Source organism: Exophiala oligosperma (genome assembly GCF_000835515.1).
Source record: "Exophiala oligosperma strain CBS 72588 unplaced genomic scaffold supercont1.11, whole genome shotgun sequence".
In the NCBI taxonomy this organism is placed as follows: domain Eukaryota; kingdom Fungi; phylum Ascomycota; class Eurotiomycetes; order Chaetothyriales; family Herpotrichiellaceae; genus Exophiala; species Exophiala oligosperma.
The window spans coordinates 518,397-539,175 of record NW_015622828.1 but is presented as its reverse complement, the minus strand read 5'-3'; the positions used below and the strand labels follow the sequence as shown (position 1 = coordinate 539,175).

General features: G+C 50.4%; 9 protein-coding genes across 10 annotated transcripts; 5 read left to right on the top strand and 4 right to left on the bottom strand.

Annotated features, from left to right (window-relative positions):
- Window positions 1–173: 173 nt before the first annotated feature.
- PV06_09899 (uncharacterized protein) lies at window positions 174–664 on the bottom strand (the record flags this gene model as incomplete). Its single annotated transcript, XM_016411383.1, has 2 exons — window positions 174–551; window positions 620–664. 2 exons carry the CDS (start codon window positions 662–664, stop codon window positions 174–176), a joined length of 423 nt encoding a protein of 140 aa, XP_016258137.1.
- A 763-nt stretch (window positions 665–1,427) lies between these two features.
- PV06_09898 (uncharacterized protein) lies at window positions 1,428–3,785 on the top strand. Its single transcript, XM_016411382.1, has one exon. It carries the CDS (start codon window positions 2,254–2,256, stop codon window positions 3,172–3,174), a length of 921 nt encoding a protein of 306 aa, XP_016258136.1. The 5' UTR covers window positions 1,428–2,253; the 3' UTR covers window positions 3,175–3,785.
- On the bottom strand, window positions 3,608–5,977 carry PV06_09897 (uncharacterized protein). The gene is made up of 5 exons (XM_016411381.1): window positions 5,439–5,977; window positions 4,748–5,376; window positions 4,407–4,670; window positions 4,215–4,327; window positions 3,608–4,155 (listed from the first exon to the last, which is right to left on the bottom strand). Exons 1-5 carry the CDS (start codon window positions 5,609–5,611, stop codon window positions 4,117–4,119), a joined length of 1,218 nt encoding a protein of 405 aa, XP_016258135.1. The 5' UTR covers window positions 5,612–5,977; the 3' UTR covers window positions 3,608–4,116.
- Window positions 5,978–6,288: 311 nt separating this feature from the next.
- On the bottom strand, window positions 6,289–9,497 carry PV06_09896 (uncharacterized protein). Its single transcript, XM_016411380.1, has one exon. It carries the CDS (start codon window positions 9,279–9,281, stop codon window positions 6,519–6,521), a length of 2,763 nt encoding a protein of 920 aa, XP_016258134.1. The 5' UTR covers window positions 9,282–9,497; the 3' UTR covers window positions 6,289–6,518.
- Window positions 9,498–10,097: 600 nt separating this feature from the next.
- On the top strand, window positions 10,098–11,117 carry PV06_09895 (uncharacterized protein; the record flags this gene model as incomplete). Its single annotated transcript, XM_016411379.1, has 2 exons — window positions 10,098–10,768; window positions 10,870–11,117. Exons 1-2 carry the CDS (start codon window positions 10,357–10,359, stop codon window positions 11,115–11,117), a joined length of 660 nt encoding a protein of 219 aa, XP_016258133.1. The 5' UTR covers window positions 10,098–10,356.
- Window positions 11,118–11,494: 377 nt separating this feature from the next.
- PV06_09894 (uncharacterized protein) lies at window positions 11,495–14,230 on the top strand (the record flags this gene model as incomplete). The annotated part of the gene is made up of 3 exons (XM_016411378.1): window positions 11,495–12,962; window positions 13,018–13,323; window positions 13,375–14,230. 3 exons carry the CDS (start codon window positions 11,495–11,497, stop codon window positions 13,902–13,904), a joined length of 2,304 nt encoding a protein of 767 aa, XP_016258132.1. The 3' UTR covers window positions 13,905–14,230.
- PV06_09893 (uncharacterized protein) lies at window positions 14,219–16,372 on the top strand (the record flags this gene model as incomplete). Its single annotated transcript, XM_016411377.1, has 5 exons — window positions 14,219–15,471; window positions 15,551–15,845; window positions 15,924–16,027; window positions 16,083–16,239; window positions 16,304–16,372. The coding sequence occupies exons 1-5, from the start codon at window positions 14,417–14,419 to the stop codon at window positions 16,370–16,372; spliced, it is 1,680 nt and encodes a 559-aa protein (XP_016258131.1). The 5' UTR covers window positions 14,219–14,416.
- A 94-nt stretch (window positions 16,373–16,466) lies between these two features.
- Window positions 16,467–17,515, bottom strand: PV06_09892 (the record flags this gene model as incomplete). Of its 2 annotated transcripts, XM_016411375.1 has the most annotated exons (4): window positions 17,408–17,515; window positions 17,194–17,293; window positions 16,781–17,067; window positions 16,467–16,658 (listed from the first exon to the last, which is right to left on the bottom strand). In XM_016411375.1, exons 1-4 carry the CDS (start codon window positions 17,492–17,494, stop codon window positions 16,467–16,469), a joined length of 666 nt encoding a protein of 221 aa, XP_016258129.1. In that variant the 5' UTR covers window positions 17,495–17,515. The 2 variants fall into 2 exon arrangements, with proteins under 2 accessions (XP_016258129.1, XP_016258130.1); XM_016411376.1 differs by lacking the exons at window positions 17,194–17,293; window positions 17,408–17,515 and having other exon boundaries at window positions 16,781–17,117.
- A 354-nt stretch (window positions 17,516–17,869) lies between these two features.
- On the top strand, window positions 17,870–18,949 carry PV06_09891 (uncharacterized protein; the record flags this gene model as incomplete). The annotated part of the gene is made up of 1 exon (XM_016411374.1): window positions 17,870–18,949. The coding sequence occupies one exon, from the start codon at window positions 17,870–17,872 to the stop codon at window positions 18,947–18,949; it is 1,080 nt and encodes a 359-aa protein (XP_016258128.1).
- Window positions 18,950–20,779: the final 1,830 nt, after the last annotated feature.

The following is a 20,779-nucleotide window of genomic DNA, read 5'->3' as shown; positions in this document are numbered from 1 at the left end:
GATGGATCCTGCTACGTCGCGAAACACAAGGAATAGCCGGCACGTCCATTCGTGAGAGACGACACTTAGACCAGCCTGTGTGCGACGGTATTGGGGACCTGGAGGATTTCATGAGCCTCAGTCTCGCGTGTTGATTTCCTTAAAATCTCATCTACCGTCCGTCGTTCGGATGACTATTCTGCAAGGCCATCCTTGGACTTTTTCAGTGCTCCAGGAGCTCGGTAGCCTTCGAGGATGCTTTCGTTGTTGGTCCGAGGGGCGCCCACCTCCTCTTTTTGCTCCGTACCAAGTGGTTGAGCTTTTCCATCTCCCATGAATTTGGACTCTTGTTTGTCTGCACTTCTAGCATCTTTCAGAAGCTGTAGGCCAGAGGTGCCTTCGACCTGGTCTATCACACCGTGCCTGCGCAAGCTCTCACGGCGCAAGTCGAGTTGCCCGCCATCTGCTTCTCGGTGAAGCTTTGCGTTTCTTTTCGCGGCTCTGATGGAAGTAATTGAATAGGTGTAGAGCAAGCCAGCCATTACAACTGCTGCAATGGGAGCCGTTATTGTCTATATGTGTGAGGTATCATGTGAGTTCGAGAATTGAGACACGAGGCACGGGTGTACGGGGTACTTACTCGGGCATTCCAAGCGGAACCTCTGGGCTTCAATTTGGGTGCCATGCCGAACTGTCAATTCAGTAGCAGGGGTACCAGATTGACGTGTCGGTCAACATGGACTCAGACTGTGCTGTTGTTGTTGACGCGAACAAAACGGAAGCGTCGATGCTGCGCAGTCCATTCATTGCCTTCTCCGCACAGTGAGTTGAGTGGCCTGAAGAATTGGCGCTACTATGTCAGCAACCAATTGCGGCCTTTTACGAATACGATTACTTGGACTCGTACTCCGTATCATGGTCGGCCAAGCTGTGCTAGATAAGATTATTTGCATTGTCGGGTGCCTATCGTTGTTTATCTCAGCACAAGTCGTGACGATATTGTTATGCCTGATAACGTGTCCGGGATTCTGTAGATCAAAGAGACCACCCCCAATAGGAGTGACTTGATCGATCGAAGAGTCACTGGTAAAGATAGCCGACGGAGTCACAGCTCAGTGTCGAGATTGTACTCTACATATTGCCATGAGAATTACTGTACGAGTGTTCAATGAGGGTATATACCATTTCTCACGATACCTAAGCCTGGCCCAGAGTTCTTGTCATGGCGGTTGAAATAGGATCTATCCGACCGCCAAGGTATCGATCGCAGCAAAGGCAGAGAGAGTGAAGTACCTCGCAACTCGCAATAAGGGATGTAGCGGAGCAGTTTGGCCCGTTCCTTGATAGTCTTGTTCGGCCTGTGACGTTGATGGCTGTGCTGACCTCATCGCCGCGCATTCCCTTCCACCATCTTCTGCCGCTTTTTTTGTGCCTCATATCAAATCATCAGCTTCCGTTGCCCCTTCAAGTGGACCGACTAGCAGTAATCAAGGCATACCCAGCATCTGTCAATGAACTCCCTAGCCAGTGGAGCTTCTTCGGTTCGATAACATCATGCACTTGATGCTGCTATTCCACCAAACAGGCTCCTTCATTTATGCACCGTCGTGTGATCGCGCCGTCGAAAACCACTGAATCTCAAGTCCAAACGGCAATTGAACCATAAGTGTCTAGATCCAGCAGTCTCTTTGCTCGCGCTCACATTTGCCGTTTTCTGCTTCTCGGAATAAGTCCTGGGGTCTTTTATCGCTCACCATCAAGTTAGGTCTCATCTCTCCGGTTCTTCCTTTATCAGCACCAGAAAACATACCGGTCGTAATTGAGACTGTGGCAATCCTACAACAAGATCAAAAACCTCGTGGCATCTCTGAACATATCTTTCTTCGTACCATCATCATCTTCACATCTAATTATACTCCCTGCTCCAAGCGAGGACTCCAGATTCCCACGTTTTGCCACAAGCGATCCCCGAATTCCTCAATCTCCCACCTTCGGGCGCCCGATTTTCACTGCCTAGCACGAGACCATCAGCAATACGTATACGCACGCGCTTAGGGGATCAAGGCAGCAAAGATTCTAGAACGATCCGATATCGACTCCGCATATATCATCTGGCTTGTATCCTTCTTCCCTGCGCATCCGGCTGCTCTCGACTGTTTCCCTGAACAGTAATCGAGCCCCGCCTTTTCTATACCAATTTGCCCCCCCAAGGAACAAAACGCATCCATACACCTCACATTACATAGAACTCGACAGGCAAAACTTTCAACCACAATGACGTCGCTGATATTCGGCACCATTTACATGGGCCACAAGGGCCTGGTCCACCACAAACGTGAAAAACAAAGACAGAAAAACTACGAGCGCTGGGAAGGCCTGCGGGACGAGTACGATGAGCAGAGGAAGATCAACAGAGAATCAAGATCATTAGACATCCAACGCACCGGGGCAGGTTATCCCTTGGACGAGGATCGACCTATCCTCACTCTGCGAGACCAGCAAGAAGCCGGCGATGCCCGCACCGGTTGGCGTCCCCAGGAAGCCTTTGACGGCGTCCCCAGTGTCCCTACTGGGACGGACAGCATCAACAACAACAACAACCGCCGTTCCAGCGTCGAAGTCACGTCCGGCTCCAACCTGAGGCCATTGACCGGCACCAAGACAGGGACCACGTGGGACGAAGGCCTACCGCAGCCGTTGAGGGTGTCCCGACGAAACTGGGACGACTACCAACCTCCGGTCAGCGGGAATGTCAGCCGAAGCAGCAGTCTGCGCAACACGACCCCCCACGAGCAGCGAAGCTTGAGCAACACCCCGTCCTTGAACCAACTACAACCACAACAGGGATCACCTACTACGCCCAGCTCTCCCGCGACAAACGCGAATATCTACCATCCTCACGCCTCTCGAATCGTAAGCACGCCCGCAGACATTCCACACTATCAGAGCATCGACCCGATCGATTACAGCACCCCAGGAGGCCCCATGGCCGAATTGATCGCCCCTCTTCCGAACAATAATAATAATAGACCGTCACCGACGTCATACACGAACCATCAACAGCCACAGACCTTTGCAGGTTACCAAGCCAATCCATTCATGAGTCCGCCTCCCGCGCCTGCCCCTGCTCCAGCCCCGGTCCCGGCTCCCCTCAAGGTCCAACCTACGTCTGCAGAATTCTGGGACAGACCATGAGTTGAGAGGAAAAGACACATATTCATGAATTGATGATCCACACATTGACCCACGACAGACAATGGCTAGACACATTTAGCCACATATTTATGATGGCTGTCTTAACCATCCTATGTGTGTATGATTTGCGTACTCCTCGGAAGACAGTCTCATTTTGAGTTTTTTTGGAGAAAGTTTATCTGTACAGCGACGGTGTTGCAAAGGCGTTGTTTTCATTGACTCTAGTCACTCATAAAGGAAGGATGACTCGTGGTGGTGACGACGATCTATTGAACCAATGAGGGGGCACAACAGTAGATATATAGGCAAGCAAATTCTATAGCAGAAACAGTTCGAAAGCGAGTGTTTTAGCCACCGTACAATCCAAAACGGAAGTAACGCTATTAATTGTTTCATTGGGTTGCTGTTGTCTCGAGACTCGATGGATGAACTCCGGAGGCAGAGAGCAGAGAGCAAGAGGACAGCGAGGATCGACACAAGAAATTTCAAAAGTCGTACAATACGTTGATATTAGTTGGTAGGTTGATACTCCGCGTGTATGATGACTACATGCCCAACCCTCGATGCTCTCTGCCTGGCCCAGAGAACCAGACTTGATACCGTAGACATACGCACACGGTCAAGCCCGTGTCGTCGTTACGTAGGTAGCAAAAGCAAGACCGGGCAAGGCATACAGACACACACACACGGAAGACACAAAAGGCTTGTGATTAAACAACGCCGTCTTGAAAGTTTTGTGGGGTTGCCCTTCTTCTTGAACATTCCAATAGACACCGGAACCCATCCCCCAAAAGCCGCCGTGAGAGCAAAAGCTTCCAGAAAAAAAGAGGTCGAGTGATATGGACAGTGACACCGACTCTCTTCCCCCCCAAAGACCTTCCCGCTCTCGGCCGGGTTTTCGTTTCGTTTGTTCGGGTCAATACCATAAATGTATGTCCTGTTCTATGCTGCATTGCCTGGTTTCTCTTGCGTGTCGATATGCTATTGGAAAAAATCGTCAGCATTGCTGAGGTGGCACCAGAAAGATAAACAAAACTTACCCAGACAACATAATTTGGAAGACCGTAAACCTTGTATCCGGCTCTCTTTGCCATTTTCGCAAACCCTTCTGTCTCGGCTTGATTTTCGAAAGCGTAGCATGGGAAGTTGATGCCTGAACACGAAGAGCAGTCAGCATTGATGCCACAATCTCAAAATATCTAGGTCGCCAATGCGACAATCCATGGACTCACCAGATCGGTGCACATCGGCTTTGACCAAAATATTTACACCACCGATACCGTCTAATTCGATCTCTTCGTCTTTGTTGTTTCTCCAATCTCCCATTCTGGCCATGTATGTACGGCCGGTGTCATATTCCTTGTATCCCTCGGCGAGAACTACGTTTTTGTCCAGGCTGTTCGAAAGTCGACGGCCCTTGTCGGACTCAACCCATGAATTGTAATCAAATCGGCCTTCGATATCGCGATTGTTTTCATAGCGGTGGAACCAGATATCTAAACAGACGTTTGTTAGTCATTCTGTTGCCTTCCCAGCTCCAGGAACAACCAGTTGAAACAAGGAAATAACGCACTCGGCACCAGAATATCCCTATCGTGAGCAACAAAGTCCTCGATGATCTTTTTCGGGCTGTCCACGATGTCTACATCCCGCCAGTACACCCAGGAGTGCTCGGGCTTGAGGGCTGCATAAAGCAGATAATTCCTCGCTCTTCCCATGGCTTTGCGTCTGGGCCCTTGTGCTGCAAAGCCATGCCTTGATTCCACATCCATACCACCGGTTTCTCCGAAATCCTTTTCGACAATTGTCACGCTGCGGAAGGGGATCTTGTCGGTACGTTGTTGTATTCTATTCACTTCAGATGAAAGCACGGCAAGCGTATCGTCCGTGGAATCGCCGACGAGAAACGCGAGGTCGATGAGGTCGTGCGGGTACGTCAGCTCGTAGATCAAGTCGAAGTACTTCATCAGGTAGGGCGCGGCGTCACGTAGAGGTGTGAGAAGAAGAACTCGTTCGCGATTGCTCACGGCTCGAGAGGTAGATTGGATGGGATTCAGATCAATCCGCTGGATGGTGCTGGAATTGACCTCGTAAGGCTCGTGATGGTTGAACAGCACAGGCGTTTGCAGGTGCTGGTTCCACGCAACCATTTCATTATTCGACATTTGTGTCGGAGGCTTCGAGGGGCCGAAGCAGTAAAAACTGTAGCAATCATTTCGTCAGCACGTCTTGGAATCTGTCAAGAGCAATCGAGGCAGGCCTACTTTGACATTTCTCGTGTTGATACAGTTATTCCCCTCCATAATAAGACAATTAGCCCCGTCAGAGCGACGGCGACCAGAAATCGTGTGCGTGTTAAGAACATTAATATTGCTTTCCATGGCGGTAATTTGGCTTTGGCGGACTTCCAGGTCACGCCGCCTTTGGGTAGAAGCATCGCTGACGGGATATGAACAAGGCGAAGGGGAATTGGAGTGCTGAAATAACCAAGGGCAAAGACAGAACCGCCTCGCTAGGAGGACGTCGTCAAAGTCGTGGCCAGATTGAGAAGTATAATAGGAGGAACGAACGGAATGGCCTGCGCAAGGCCAAAAGGAGGAGAGGATGAAGGACCGCGGATAGGAGAGAGGGCGCGTTTCGACCAATCTCAAGACGAAACTATGGTGAGAATGAAGCTGAAGGTCCGGATCAGCTCACTCAATGGTGATATAATCGAAGTTGGCGGTGGGTGTGTGGCTTGTCGTGGGTTTTTGGATTGTTGAGGATAAGGAAATGGTATCAACGAGACGCAGCGCATTTCGAGACCCCGATCAGATCATCCTTTTCCGCCGCCCAAAGGGGACTAGCTTCAATGGCCCTTGGCGTGCTTCTGATGTTCCTCCGTAACCCGTCCTCTGTGCTCTCTACCATGTGCCTCTAATAATGGAGCAGCTATGGGAATACCAAGAGAAACACACGCGTCGCCGCTGGTTTCACAACCTCTTGGAGGCATAAGATCCCAGGGACACGAACTATCAGTAATAAGTCATCAATCCCGAGGCCACCACCAAATTCAACTCAGAAGACGTTAAAAAGTGCATCACATCAAGGGATAATAGTCATTATATTACTGTAGATTCCAGAATCATAGGGAATATTGGGTATACGCTAGAAAAGCCATCACAGTCACCAAAAGTCCTCCAAGAAAAATATACGTGAATGTGCACTGCTCGGTGCCAAACACTTCTAATCAGAGATTTAGTCATCTCCAAATTCATTAATCAAAAACCACCATGACTTTACTTCGTTGACACTCATACACCTCTCAAGTCATGGGCGTTGGACGACTCATTTAGACGCCATTCCTAGTCATTTGACTGACCCTCCAGGAGTCTTCTTGACGCATCTAGTCTTCTTCTGAGAACTTTGGCGGCGTGTGTTTCATGCTGCTCTTCAGCTTTCAAGATTTGATTGCAGAGGCCTCCAACCGCTCGCAGGAGATCCAGAACAAGATCTTTGTCAACGTCTGTAAATGTCATCGACTTTTGCCCATTGGCTATGGTGAACTCGGGATCTGCAAGTTTAACGAGGCTCTCCATGAGAATTTCTGTGTTCGCAGGGTGGTCAATTAGTACGGCGCTCGGTGGTGGAGGCTGGCGTTCGACAGACGATGGCGACACAGTGGACACCATATTCGGTGATTGGGTAGGTGGTGTCGGGATCCCATTAGTGACCACTGTAGCCTGCTGACGAGCCTTCTGCGGCGACATGGTTCCTGGCCGCAAAGCTGGGCCAGTCACGGGAGGTGCCTGCCAAACTGGTGGAATCGTTTTAGCCCCCGAGCTCTTTGGGCGCTGGGATACATCAATGCCTTGTCCCCAGGTTAAGATCTCAGTTGGTAGACCATCCTCACTTTGAGTTTCTTCATGCCCATCACCTTCTGTCGCGGTAGCGAAAGTTGCCACAGTGGACACAGAATCCATGCTATTACTTCGAACGTTCTTCATCCAGGGCTTTAAGGGCGTCCGCATATGTGCCATAGGTGGCGCCTGCGATAGTTGTTGCGAGAACTTGTCCGCCACTGGGGTTGGGGTACCCGACCTTTCTCCATCAACTGATTCAGAGTCTGTCGGCTCTTCGTCATCATCTTCGGCGGTTGGCGTATTTTGCTCTGCTCGAGTTGTCATCAAGCTGCTAGTATCGCTTTCACTCGGAGTCTCACTTCGCGTTCCCGTTCCGGTGTAATTGCCTAGAGCGCTGTGGAGAAACATGTTCTCATAATCGAAGGCATCGTATCTGTCTTCGTGTCTTCCTGCTGCTTGTTCAGTTGCCAGAAGGTGTTCTGGCAGATCAGGAACATCTGGCTCCACCTCCTCCAGACTCTCCTGGAGGACTTCATTAAGATAGATTTGTTCTTCTTCTGAAGCAGCAACTGGTTCTTCCTCGTCCAAAGCTTGGGCTGCATCCTCATAGCAAGATTCTTGAACAACTGACCCAGCCTCATTGCCAGGAGGAGGCAGGACGTTGACGGACTTGTGTAAGCTCGGGGTATTTTTATCGGTTTTGGCGACACTATTGAGCTTGGATTCATTTGTGGCTGGTTGATCCACATGAAGGAACTTTTGCTCCTGAGGCGTCACGGGAGTGACTTGGATTTCGACTGGGCTTTTGTGCTGAGAGGGGCTCCAGCCCAGTCCTGCATTTGTATTGAGTGGACTGCCTGCTTCTCTATATTCTGGCGCACTGGTGTACCATTGTTCCGGCGACTTGGCATTTGTGAACGGACTGGGTGTGCGAACGCTCTGCATGCTTCTCCTTCTGAGGCTGTCGGCTTGCGCTTTCTCCCTCAGATCGGAGATCCTGCTTCGCAAATCCGACATTTGCTCCCGAATCTCTTTTGTGGAACGGCTCGACATCTGTGAAGGTGACCGAGCGATTGTGGTGCTTGGACTGCTAGGAAGGACAGAAACATCTTCTCTGGATATGGAGGCAAGAGTATTGATTCCAAGCCCTCGAGGTCCTGACGATTCAGGAGAAGTTTTGATCGTGCTGGGCGTGCCTTCGTCCTCCTCCTTGAGAGCCCTCAGAGGCGAGTCATGACTGTGATTGCTAGTAGGCGATGCTCCTTCGGCTCGAGGCCTGGGTGAGGACTCGAACTGTTGCGGCGATTCCTGTCGAAGACCATATTCCAGAGCACTTGCAGACCTTGACTCTGCAATCATCGATAAACGCTTCAAGCCACCATTGAGTGCTGTATCGCTGCCACCTCTGGAATGCGTCGAATTGGACCGTGTGACCTGAGTCAACATCCGGGGCTTGCGTGAACTGGCGCCAGCCAAGGAGATGGAGCGGTAGAGTCCTCCAGCGGGTTGATGCAGCTCAGCGTTCATGTTCGGTGAAGAGCGCGAAGATAGAAGGACGCTGTGTCGCGCTTTACTCAAGTTGTCTTCCATGGTAGTTAATCTTTTCCTTGCTTGTGCTAAGATCTTTTCTGCCCGTTCATTGAGCAGCGCCATTTCGTCCTCAGCACCCATCCCAACCATACTATTCCTTTTACTATCACTCCCGTCCACCTTGTCGTCCGGCACTTTGGCGACATCGGCAGCAAGTCGTTCATTCATAATCTTGGACGTATCAAAGTTCTCCCAGTCCCCCAGATCCGACCCCGTACTCGATGAAGATTGCGTACTGAGTCTTCGCGACTGTCGCATGTTTGCACCACCAGGTGTAGGTGACGGCGGGTCCGAATGTGCAAAATAATCCGTTGCTCGACTCTTCCTTGATATCGGGGTCTCCTCTTCCCCGATATCACTGAGCGGCGCACCGTGTTCGTAGCCATAGTAGTTTGTGTCGATTGGGGCCACCATGCGTGGCGGCATTCGGACCGTTGTCGCAACTCCTAATTCCATGGGCACCTCGTAGTCAGGTGAAGTCAACGACACAGCGGAATCGGGTCGCGCAGGGGAAGGTGATGCCAGTAGTATAGGGGAGGAAGCCAGTGGTATTGGGCTTGGATTTTCGAGAGGTCGATATGGAAGGATCATATCCGGGTTTGTCAGGGCTGGTGACGGAGGGGTCTCTTGAGTGAAGAGGTCATGGGGGATCGGGTGTGCATGTGCGTGGGCCATGACTGCGTCTTTGGCGGTTCTAGAAAGTTGCGACAGTGCATATGTCAAGATTTGACAGCAATTGACAGGTTGCGATCGGGAACCGAGAAGAACAAATCGGTCAGGGATCTCGCCCCCTCAATGGCTTCTCCGATGTTCGAGCTGTGAAGCGGACCAGGTCGCGCACTCGGGGTGCTTGTGTTCGGGCTTTTGGCTGAACGATGAGAAATAACAACAGTGTATCGTATGACAATGGACACGGATGTCGCAGTTGCGCAAATGGCCCGAAGAAGAACAGAAGAATAACAGGAAGAATTGGTCCACCAAGACGCCTAGCTAGCGACCCAGAGAAATCGATACGGAGTCGTCAGTCCAGCCACATTAGTCCAAGCTGAAGCCCAAGCAAAAAAAAAGACGATGCCCCGGGAACTTGGACCATGCGGTATGAAGCAAGATGCGTGAGCACTCGTACGGAGTATTTGTTTCACGCTTCCCAGCCGCTTGGAGATCGCGAGATTGTGGCCTTTTTAGGCCTGATGTTGGAGTCGAGAGGACAGAGAGAATGACGGGGGATGCTGAACAGGCCACCTCAGTGGCTAGAACGGTCACTCCGGAGGCCTTGGTTGGGGCTACCGAAGGCCCCGCCACCAAGTTCTTAGGGGAGCTTCCAGGCACGAGGAGGTTCTCCTACCTAGTACAATAGTAGCTAAGGGACTAGAGGCCACTCCCGCCTAAACGCGTGCCCGTTTGGTGATTCTGGCCAGGGCTCCCCTGTTCTTCTTTCGGCTCCCTGCCTGCCTAGTGGATTCCTTCATTTCTTCCGCAGATCTACGTTGTCGTCTTCGTATCGTGTCCGTCCAGCAACCACTTTCGCTTCCACTCCGAGTAGAAATTGGAACGAAAACGTTATCAAGTCACTGCCAACCGCTCTTCAACACTGACTATCTACTGTGTATGCTTTGTGCCTAGCTGAGCTAGTGAGAAACATTGCTGGCTGGAAAGTGTGCTAATTCATAAAGCCTCACTCCAACCACTCCGAGCTGAATGGGTACAGGAAGCACAGTAGAAACAGGACTGGGTTGTTCAAGTGATCAACATGCCTGCCTTTGTGCTACTCCCTGCATCTCCTTCAGACCTGGAGTCTATCGTTCGACTCCAGTTTAAAGCCTGTGCCGACGATCAAGGCTTTCCAGTCATTTTCCCCAAGGGCGCCTCCCTGTCTTCCATTACACACTTGGTGCATTCATACGAAAACGATATGGAAAATGATCCCACGTGCTTCATCATGATAGTCAAGGAGGCAATGTCAGGTGAAATCGTCAGCTATGCTGTGTGGCATTTCTATCCGCCCAGATCGCAAGAAGAGATCGACCTGGAGATGCTGGTCGAAAACATCCCACTTCCTATCGACGCAAATCAAGAGCTTGGAAATAGATTGATCCGTGAAAGCACTAGAAAGCGACACGAAGTCGTGGCGGCGACGATTGGACCTCAAAGGGCCTATGCTTGTGAGTCTTTATAGGTGTCTGAGTTCGCTGCCCAAACACCTCTCCTTCCTCAAACATTTGTATTTCACCGCGCTTAGTGCCTGACATAAATACTGCAATAGTCCTAGCTGCACTGGGTACAAGTCCTCGATTCCAGAGGCAAGGAGCAGGGTCCTTACTAATCACTTGGGGCCTGGAGAGAGCTGATGATCGGGGCCTTGCTACGTATGTAGAAGCATCTCCCGGCGCCTTGAAACTGTATGAGAATCATGGCTTCCATGAGGCCAGCCGATTGAAGCTGGACATGGCACCATGGAAAGAAGGCAACTATTTCAATACGTGTATGGTTCGGGAGCCGACGACAAGCTGACGCTTCCACCGAAAAATTGTCGTCAGCTTGATGAGCCTCGGTGCCGATGTCCTGCTGAAACCCTTGGATCCCCACCATCCTTGTCTGCCGCTAATCAGGGATCTGCCATTGCAAGGCTCTTGTGGCTTACATGCCAAAAGTCTGACTGACGACCACGCATATCAGCTTCAGGCAAACAGCGAGGGCATTTACGACGTTGCAAATCTTCCCGAAGGTGTACTTTCTTCTAGTGTTCTACTGTTGGTTGGTGACTCAAAGATGCACTGTCTAGGCGAGAGAGATGCACTTCTGTCAAAGTGCCTCAGAAATAAGACGCTGACATTTCACACGAAGTACTACAAGCAAACTTGATCTACTAAGCTTTCATATCTCGCAACATGCAGTCCACAACCAAGCTTCGAAAGCAGAACTCTTCATGCGATCAGTGTCGCCGGTCAAAGCGACGATGCGGTATGCCTGGGGATGTCTCATCTGATGCTGTTCGTACTTGTTTGAACTGTCTGCGCCTTGGCCACAATTGTACCTTTGACTTTGTCACTTCTCGGAAACCACAGAAGAGACAGAAAACTCCGTGTACTCCAGCACCGAATGCCGCAGAATCGGCGGGTAACGGTTCACTCCTTGATGATGTGGAAGAGTCGCCTTTTCCCTCTTCGACATATCCTGACATTCCAAATCCTGTCTCAAATGCCTCCTTGTGGCAACAACTGTTAGGATTAGGCACCCCAGCTGGTGACATGTTTTTGGAGAATCTTGCCTCGGAATGGGCCAAGGTTATGCCTAATAACCAGAATACTGAAAATTCACGTCGGCCGACGGAATCTTGTGATACTGTTGTGGTAGCAACAGAAGCAACTGATCGCCGCGACGAAAAGGCCGTTGCAGCCAGGGGCAGGAACTTGATAGGCTCATGGCGAGGATCTCCAATTCGCCTCCTCAATTCGAGTGTTGAACTACTGTTGCTCAACCAGAGCTTGGGCGAGATATATGAATGCATGATGTCTGGAATTGCCATCAGATACCTGGACTACAACTGCAATCTTTTCGCAGGATCTTATCGGTATTCGTTTGATGCCGATTGCCCTGAGCCCGCAATATCGGAGCAGGAGTCGACAAAGACCTTGGCCACAACCTATACAGCTGCATGGAAACAAAAGACTCCGAGCAGCTCTATGAACCCTCGGATTCAAAGCAAACTCTCACTCGAGATTTTGTCGAGCCAGATCAACAAGGTTACTATGATCGGCATTGCTAGATTTCTTGATAACTTTGGTTCCTTGTATGGGAATATAATAGACGCAAAGGCGCGGAAACAGAACGAGCGCACCTTGACGGCAGTCTTGCAGGCATTTGCTCTTCAATTCGGCCCTTGTCGCCAGGACAAAGAATCAAGAGACCATCAACCTAATCCTTTCGAGACAGCTGGTCATGTATCTAGCTTAGACACATCCTTGGAAGCTTCTACCAGTACAAACACTCCCATGTTTATTACTGCCTGGCTAAACGCTTATGCATTTCTGGCTGAGCCGCAACAGTGCCGCTCTTTCCTCCGCTTGTATGCGGTCTTCCTCTTCATGATGACTACCATGCCATCGGAGGCACAAGTGGACGGGCGTGTCCATGTTGACGCTCTTGATATCCTTGATGATGCGCTCAGGCAAATGCTGGAGTTACGTGAGCTGATAGACAGCTACTGCTCTCATCTCGACAATATGTCGATATACAAATTCCTCTTCCAATCGTCCTTCGGCATCTTTGGCTGGTATGCATATCTGCGAGATACAATTGCTTCGGTATTGAACCCGCGGACATTCATCCTTGATGATGCGCCTTTGCCATTAAAAGGTACTTGATATCCATCCAACGCCTCCGACCAGCTTATACTGATGCGACGTACCAGGTTTACAGTCACCGCCAGCAGCAGTAACCACTGAGACTGCATGGGGTCATTTCAATACTTTTGATACCGGGGTACCATCAAGCTGTCAGAACGCTGCTGGTGATCTTTTCCATCTCTTTAGACAAGTTGTCAGACTCAGAGAGGCCACTTCTGCATCAGAAACAAGGTTCGATGTGATCAATCTGCGAGACCGAGTTTATGAATCCATAGCTACGATGGAGGCGTATACGTCCTTGTACGGGTCATGGCTTGAGCAGTGCATCATCTCTTTCTATGTACTCTCGGAAAAGTCCAAACTGTCATCAGGTAGGTTTCCAACTCTGCTCGTATCAGAAGATCGATCTGATGGCCCTGCAGCATTTCTACTTTTATTCTGGAACCTTGCACGCTTCCAACTAGTTGAGCAGTTGCATTTTGCTACGGCCCTTCTTCTTGCCGACGAAAAATGCCAAATATTGGAACGAGCTCAATTTTTTCAAAGCTCAGCAGTGCACTCTGCCGCCGCTACAGCACGCCGCATTGTCGACGTCTCATCCACGGGGCAATTTAAACTGCTGAATAGCACACAAGCACGACTACAATTCATCTGCCATCACGCCAATACAAGCCTGGTTGTCTTGTCCCTCGTTAAAGCCGTAGAACATACCATCGATCTAAATATTCCATCAGGATGCGGAGATACGAGTACCTGCAATCTATCGACGAGTCTGGATTCTACTGACCTGTGGATGGATGATGTCAAGCCAATTTTGACTTGTCTTCTCGCCATGGGGACAACAATCTCTGGCTCATATACAGCGAGACCAGCGCTACAGCAGCTTATGCAACAATACGGTGACATCCTGATGGACTGTTGGTCTCATGAAGAATCTCTGGATGTCATCTGATGAGAGGGATATAGACATGCGAAGCAGAGGGCCAGGATCCTTCTCCGTCTCAGACAGAAGGTTAACTGTACCCACTCAACGTTGACAACATTATATCCGTGACACCAGCAGTGACATATCATCATCATTGACGCTGACAGCTCTCTGTGAAAGGCGTGTCTGATGATGTTTGCTTCAGAAATGTATCTCCAGAAATGTATCTCTTGTCTGGAATTTTTGGTGCTTATTTCATGTCCAAAAAAAGAGACACCTGCGGATCCGGAGGCCGAGGTGCTGACTTAGCAGACTCAGGCTCCGAGGCTGAACTCCTACATCACAATACTCCTTGTGTTGTTAGTCATCCTATTGCAATTTACATTGGAACGATTGCTCACCTGAGCAGGTACGCTGAGAGCCGTTCTGCAGAGGATATATAACGCTTCTCGAGTTCGGCGAAGCGAACAGGACGAACTCCATCAAGCCAAAACTTCGTAGACAGCGACGATACATCGTTACTGTCCCTCTCAATCATCATGCCACACGCCTCAAGATGGAGATTGTCCATCCCAGAAATAACCATACCTTCCTTCATGTTCGGCTCTGCCGATGCCAGCCTTGATGACAACGAAAAAATCTTCGTCAATGCCAAACGTCCGAGTGAACAGTACCTTACTCTTCATGCTTATCGAGAATGGGCGAAGCGGTTTGCCTCTGGTCTGCAGCTCTCGGGACTGGAAGAAGGAGATCGCGTCATGCTGTTCTCCGGCAATGGCATCTTCAATCCAATTGTCGTCATGGGATCGGCCATGGCCGGTGCCATATACAACAGCGCCAATCCGGCATATACTCCTCGCGAACTTGCGCACCAACTGAAAGACGCCGACCCACGGATTATCCTTGCCGCCGATAACTGCATTGATCGCGCAGTCCAAGCTGCAGACATGATTGGCATGGACAAAAGCAGGGTCTTCCTCTTCACTGACCCTCCGATGGACCACACAGCACACCTACAGAGTCCGAATACAAAACACCAGCATTGGATCACGCTCATCGCCGAGCCAGAAGCGGGCAAGGCCTTTACCTGGAGAGATCCAACAGTTTCAGACTCTGCCTCGCGCACCGCACTTCTAGTTTATTCCTCGGGCACGACGGGTCTCCCAAAAGGCGTCGAGCTCACGCACCGTGGCGTTATCGCGAACGTGCTTCAGCTCAAGCAGATGCAATTTTCAAAGGGCGACAAGTCTGCAAGACGAAATCTGTGCGTTGTTCCCATGTATCACGTTCTCGGTCTGCATTATTACACTTTCACCGCACCTAAATGGGGCATTCGGACGGTGTTGATGGAGCGCTACAACCTGCCAGATATGTTGGACCACATTCAACGATTCAAGATCACAGACTTGCTCCTCGTTCCTCCGATCTTGGTGGCCATGGCGAAACACCCCTCCGTCCGTGATGGAACATGTGATGTCAGTAGTGTACAGAGGGTTATAGCTGGTGCCGCTCCTATCGGCATGGAAGTGACGAAGCAATTTGAAGAGCTTTTCGGGGGCAGATTGAAGGTGCGGCAAGCATGGGGCATGTCCGAGTAAGCTTAGAAGCATCCCTTTGTTGTGCTGGTTTGGGCATTACGACTGATCGAGACCATCGCTAATGCGCGCAAGCAGGACACCAGCTATCACGTTGTGCTGGGATGAGAGGGACCACCAGGGTACCTCGTCAATCTCCATCGGTGAACTCATACCGGGCTGTGAAGCTATGCTCGTCGATGAAGATGGCCGAGAGGTCACCGGCCCTGGGGACCCGGGCGAATTCTGGATCCGCTCCCCCAACATGCTGAAAGGGTATTGGCGTAATGTCCAGGCCACCAAGGACACAATCACGCCGGACGGGTGGTTGAAGACGGGCGATATTGCATACAAGGATGAGGCTGGTAAATGGTACATGATTGACCGCAAGAAGGTAAGATGCTTCATACAGTTTCCGTGCCCACTTGCAGAAGTTTTTGGGCAAGGTTTGCTGACCCCATACAACCGACAGGAATTGATCAAGGTTCGTGGAGCACAAGTCGCGCCCGCCGAGTTGGAAGCGTTATTGCTCGAACACCCTCAGATCGTGGATGCAGCCGTGATTGGAATCAAAACGTACAGTGACAGGAAGCCGTTTGACAAAAGAGACATTCTGACCACATCAAAATAGGCCGACTGATGACGAGGACCCTCGTGCTTATGTGGTGTTGACTCCAAACGCTACGACGACGGCTGAGGATGTGATCAAGTACGTCAATACGCGCGTGTCGAAGATCAAACACCTCACTGGTGGTGTTGTGTTTATTGACGCCATCCCCAAGAATCCGGTAAGGCCCCAAGGGAAACAAAGTTTGCTCTTGGACTGGCAAATTGATGCGGTTATTTATTTAGTCTGGCAAAATGCTTCGAAGACAACTCAGGGATCGTGCTGCAAAGGGCGCCGCAACATCAAAGTTGTGAATTCTTTTTTGTTTGTGTATGGATGATGTAAAATCGGACTTTTGTCGTGGCGATGCAGAAGATCACAAATGATTCGAAACTGGTTAATTTATGTTTATAGATGGGGGCCTTTCAATTTATCCAGGCCCAAATGTCGAGCCACTTGTCCGAGATGGTCAAAGCCCCAGTAGAACTCTTCTTCACCTTGTGTATTAACAGCCTTGAGCCATGGAACACCCGGGGAGCCACTAGCTATGCAATCATTTGTATTGGATTTAAGTAGGTTTTTGATTTCTTCCGTAGAGCTCTGATGGAATTCATTGTCTTGTTAGTTTTTGGTGCGGGATACAGTATTGTGTTTCAAGTTTTCTCCATTGACTTGAATGTTTGGTGGAAAAGAAAAGAAAAAAAAAGAAAACTAATACACACCCTGTTAATGACCTTCTTCGCCGATTCCTCGCCCAAAAATTCTACCGCGATCGGCTCGTATACTTCGGGCAGCTGCACGGCCTTTTTCTCCACCCAGAAAGCGTGATAGAGGGCCGCAATTATGTCGGGATACTGCTTCGGACATTCCAGCGAACACGCCGTCAACAGTCTTTCAGCCTTCAAGGTGGTCGATTTGAATGGATAGTTCGCCGGCCACCCTGGCATCCACGGGATGTTGTAGTCGCGAGCCCACCGAGCGATGTCCGTTGACATGTATGATGGTTTGTCTGTGTGTGGTATTTAGTTTTGAGCCGGGGGCAGGTGAACCACAGTATGGTGGTTTGAAGGGCAGGTGTTCTCCGCAGGTTACGTATGCAGAGACAGACAGACAGACAGGGAGACATGAAACGTACTGGGACTACTCCATGGTGGTTGAAGGCCCACTGCCTTGATGAACGCCACGAGTAAGACGGGAATGTATGTGATGTCGCATTGTTCGAAGACTGGAGAGGTCTGGCCGGAATTGTCAGTGTCAATGGGTGGTGGATGTTCGTTGATCAATTAATCGACCGAATGAGGAGAGCAAAGACGGGATGGGATATTGGTACGCTGTACACAATTGCTTACATGGATTAAGTAGAAGGCGAGGTATGTGTAAGGGCTGTGAAGGTCGAAGTACAGGGTGAGTTGTGGACGTGGCATTTTTGTAACCATGTTTCGTTACTTCATGTTACGTTCGGACCAAGCTGGCAGATACCCAAAAGGTTTCTTTCTAAAAGTCGCCGAAAAGTTCATGTATATTATCGATGGACTTGAGGTTGTTGAAAGGAAGTCCGGAGTGCAAACTACAGTATTTACATACCCTACATATATAGCGGGAAGGAGTCACCCGGTGACAAGTTAATCCGTTCCTCGGTCATTGCGGCTCCGACGACCTTCTGTGGCTGACTCGCATTACCTCGTACGTACGAGTATGACAAAGGCCTTCGGCTTATGAGTTCGCCTCCGCATCATCTTTGAAAGGCGGCAATAATAACAACGACCGAAAGATAACGACATGTGAGCGTCGATGACTGACTGCGGTCTATCATGACGGGCAAAGATAACGAGGCCTACTCCCAACATGTGACCTGGACAGTAGAAGAAGGAGAGAGCGGTGGCTCGGAGAGAGACGCGCTGAAAGCTATTGACCCTGCTGGATTTTATATCCGACAACCGCCCAAGCCTCATGAGCTCGGCGGTGACGTGACGGATGAAGAACATCTTTTTCAGACAATCCACATGGGTGCGGCGGTCGTCGATGAAGACAATTGGAAACTCGTGGTGGACGGACAGGTAGAACGCGCGTTTTTCGTGAATCTAGCACAGTTGAAAGCAATGCCCAGGACGACCATCACATCTTTCCACGAGTGTTATGGGAGTCCAGTGGCACCGCCTACCACCGCATTATGGAGGATCGGCAATGTTCAATGGACAGGCGTCCGTCTGGCAGAACTACTGCGTATCGCCCGACCTAGACCCGCAGTCACTCACGTTTGGTCCCAAGGCTTGGATCACGGCTCGTTTGCGAACGTCGCTGCTGACAAGTACGAGAAGGACCTCACGTTGGAAAAGGCGTCTGCTCTCGAGGTGTTGGTCGCATTCGAGATGAACGGAGCACCACTGACCAAGAACCGCGGAGGTCCTGTAAGGCTAGTGGTGCCTGGATGGTTCGGCACCAATTCTACAAAGTGGCTTTGCAGACTTTCTCTGCGAGATGGTCGTGCTTCGGGTCCCTTTACCACGAAATTCTACAATGAGGTTGATCCCACTGACGAGACTGGGCACAGAATGAGGCCGGTGTGGATGGTCGAGCCCAACTCGATGATAGTCAGACCCAAGCCGGAAGAGACCTTGTCGGCGCAACAAAAGATCGAGGCCTGGGGCCGTGCATGGGGTGGTCAGGAGATCATCCGAGTCGATCTGAGTCTCGACGATGGTAAGAGCTGGACTCCTGCGAATGTGACGCCCAGAAAACAGTTCGAATGGCAGCTTTGGAGGGGCGATGTCAGCGTGGATGTTCCGGGGAGATATCGATTGATCGCAAGGGCCACAGATGACAATAATGTCGCTCAGCCGTTGGCCGGAAGAAGAAATCACGTACACCATGTGACGGTTACGGTGGAATGAGGCTCAGCAGTAGGTCGAGACCTTGCTTAGACTTGTTGATGTACGTAGTGATTCATGATCAATGCACGATGCCACCACTGTGATTGATGATCTCTGCTTGGTGCAGCGTTCCTTGTTCATGTACTTGTAATAACTCTTATGAGACATTTAGCGGTGGTGGACTATATCGACAGGCTTCCTCTCTCAGGCTTCCTCTCTCGATCTTCCTCTCTCGGTCAAGTTGCCCGTAATTTTTTCAGCCTCGCACTTAAATGACAAAATTTAACGGGGTGGGAGAAGTTTTCCTAGCCACCGACAAATCCATCTTTCTGTCTCCATTTGCTTTGCTGCTACGGAGTACTTGATCAATGATTTCCTATGGGTTGATGGAACTTTTATTGCTGACAGGCTGTACAACATCCCCTGGATCCAATTCCACCAAAATTGTACCTACGACCCTGTCATCTCGTCCGCTTATCCGAAGAGTGGTGGGTATGGTTCTTTACAATAACAAGCTGAAACGTAGAATCCTTGCCGGTCTAGGTTTGTTGATTGTTCAAGTCAAAGAGCGATTACCGACATCGAGAGGGCTTCTCCTGTCACCAAAGCTCCGATCCTGTCACCCTTTCTAGAGGTACCGTTCTTTTTGCTCGGGTAAATGGCACGATCGATAGGCAAGGCTGAATCCTAGGAAGTCCTGTTCTTCCTTGGGCAGATTTGCGAACGGCAAACGGCAGACGGATCGCGCACCAGCGTCCTGGCCCCCCATGCTACACATGCTCCGATGGGCCTTTGCCCTTTTTCACCGACTGCCACGGCGTCATAGCCTGATTGCCACCCCCCGCATGAATATCGACGTGGTTTGTGCCCTGAGCCTGGAACAACCAATAGATATCGGGTTACATTCCAGCCTTATGTGGAGTCTGGACCACTTCGAATTTTTTTTTCCATCCCGTTACCAAATTTTTCCCTTTGACAAGCATCACAGGCTGCACTTCAAGGATCATGCCACGTTTGGGACGAATGAAAATCACTAACCAGAGTTTCATTGCAGAGCTTGCCTTGGCGAATCCCTGTTCAGGTCACCCGTACGGAGTCCTAACAATTTTTTCCTCCTGTTCTGACTCGCTGCGCCTCCATCTTGCTTTTTACATCGTTGTCAACAAACATGGTCTTGGTCTATCCACCACCCGACCGGCCAATGCCGAAGGTATCAGCATGGTATCGCGTGGTCGACCGGTGCCAGATTTTGCCTTGTGCTTCATCCTATGTGGCGCTGTGATCCATGGGGGACCCGTAAATCCCAAACGATGAACAGGGTTGATCAATTCTCTGGTAGGTCCTTGGGTATATAGACGAGGCAAAGTCCCACAGCTGTCGAAAGTTTGTCACTGCATCGATTTCCTCTTGGTGAAGGCGCGCCCAAGTGACTCTTTGTTGACTACCCTCAAGCAACACTCCCTCAAGCACCACTGCCTCGAGCGACAACCCCCAAGCAACACACCAGTACAAACACTTCTCCCTTTGCAGCAAAACCATGAGCGACACCATGAGCGAGAGCAGCAAGAAGGTAGAGATCGTCGACGGTCTCCGAATGACGATGTCAAACCAGGTTCCATCTCTGAAAATGCCGACAAGCTCCAACGAAGACTGAACAACCGCCAGATTCAGCTCATCGCCATAGGCGGCTCAATAGGTACAGCCCTCTTCGTGAGTATTGGTGGCGGTCTCGCGAAGGGTGGCCCTCTCAGTTTGTTCCTCGCCTTCACCATCTATTCGTGCATGCTCGGTCTGGTCAACAATTGCATGGCCGAGATGGCCACACTACATCCTGTCACTGGTGGTTTTATC

What these genes read in the sequence shown, in the direction of transcription:
- PV06_09896 (XM_016411380.1), bottom strand. Translation starts at nt 9,281, where the DNA reads ATGGCCCACGCACATGCACACCCGATCCCCCATGACCTCTTCACTCAA.
- PV06_09898 (XM_016411382.1), top strand. Translation starts at nt 2,254, where the DNA reads ATGACGTCGCTGATATTCGGCACCATTTACATGGGCCACAAGGGCCTG.
- PV06_09897 (XM_016411381.1), bottom strand. Translation starts at nt 5,611, where the DNA reads ATGCTTCTACCCAAAGGCGGCGTGACCTGGAAGTCCGCCAAAGCCAAA. An exon ending in TCAACACGAGAAATGTCAAA is followed by an intron (nt 5,377 to 5,438) that starts GTAGGCCTGCCT and finishes TGATTGCTACAG; the next exon opens with TTTTTACTGCTTCGGCCCCT. An exon ending in AGCCGATGTGCACCGATCTG is followed by an intron (nt 4,328 to 4,406) that starts GTGAGTCCATGG and finishes CTTCGTGTTCAG; the next exon opens with GCATCAACTTCCCATGCTAC.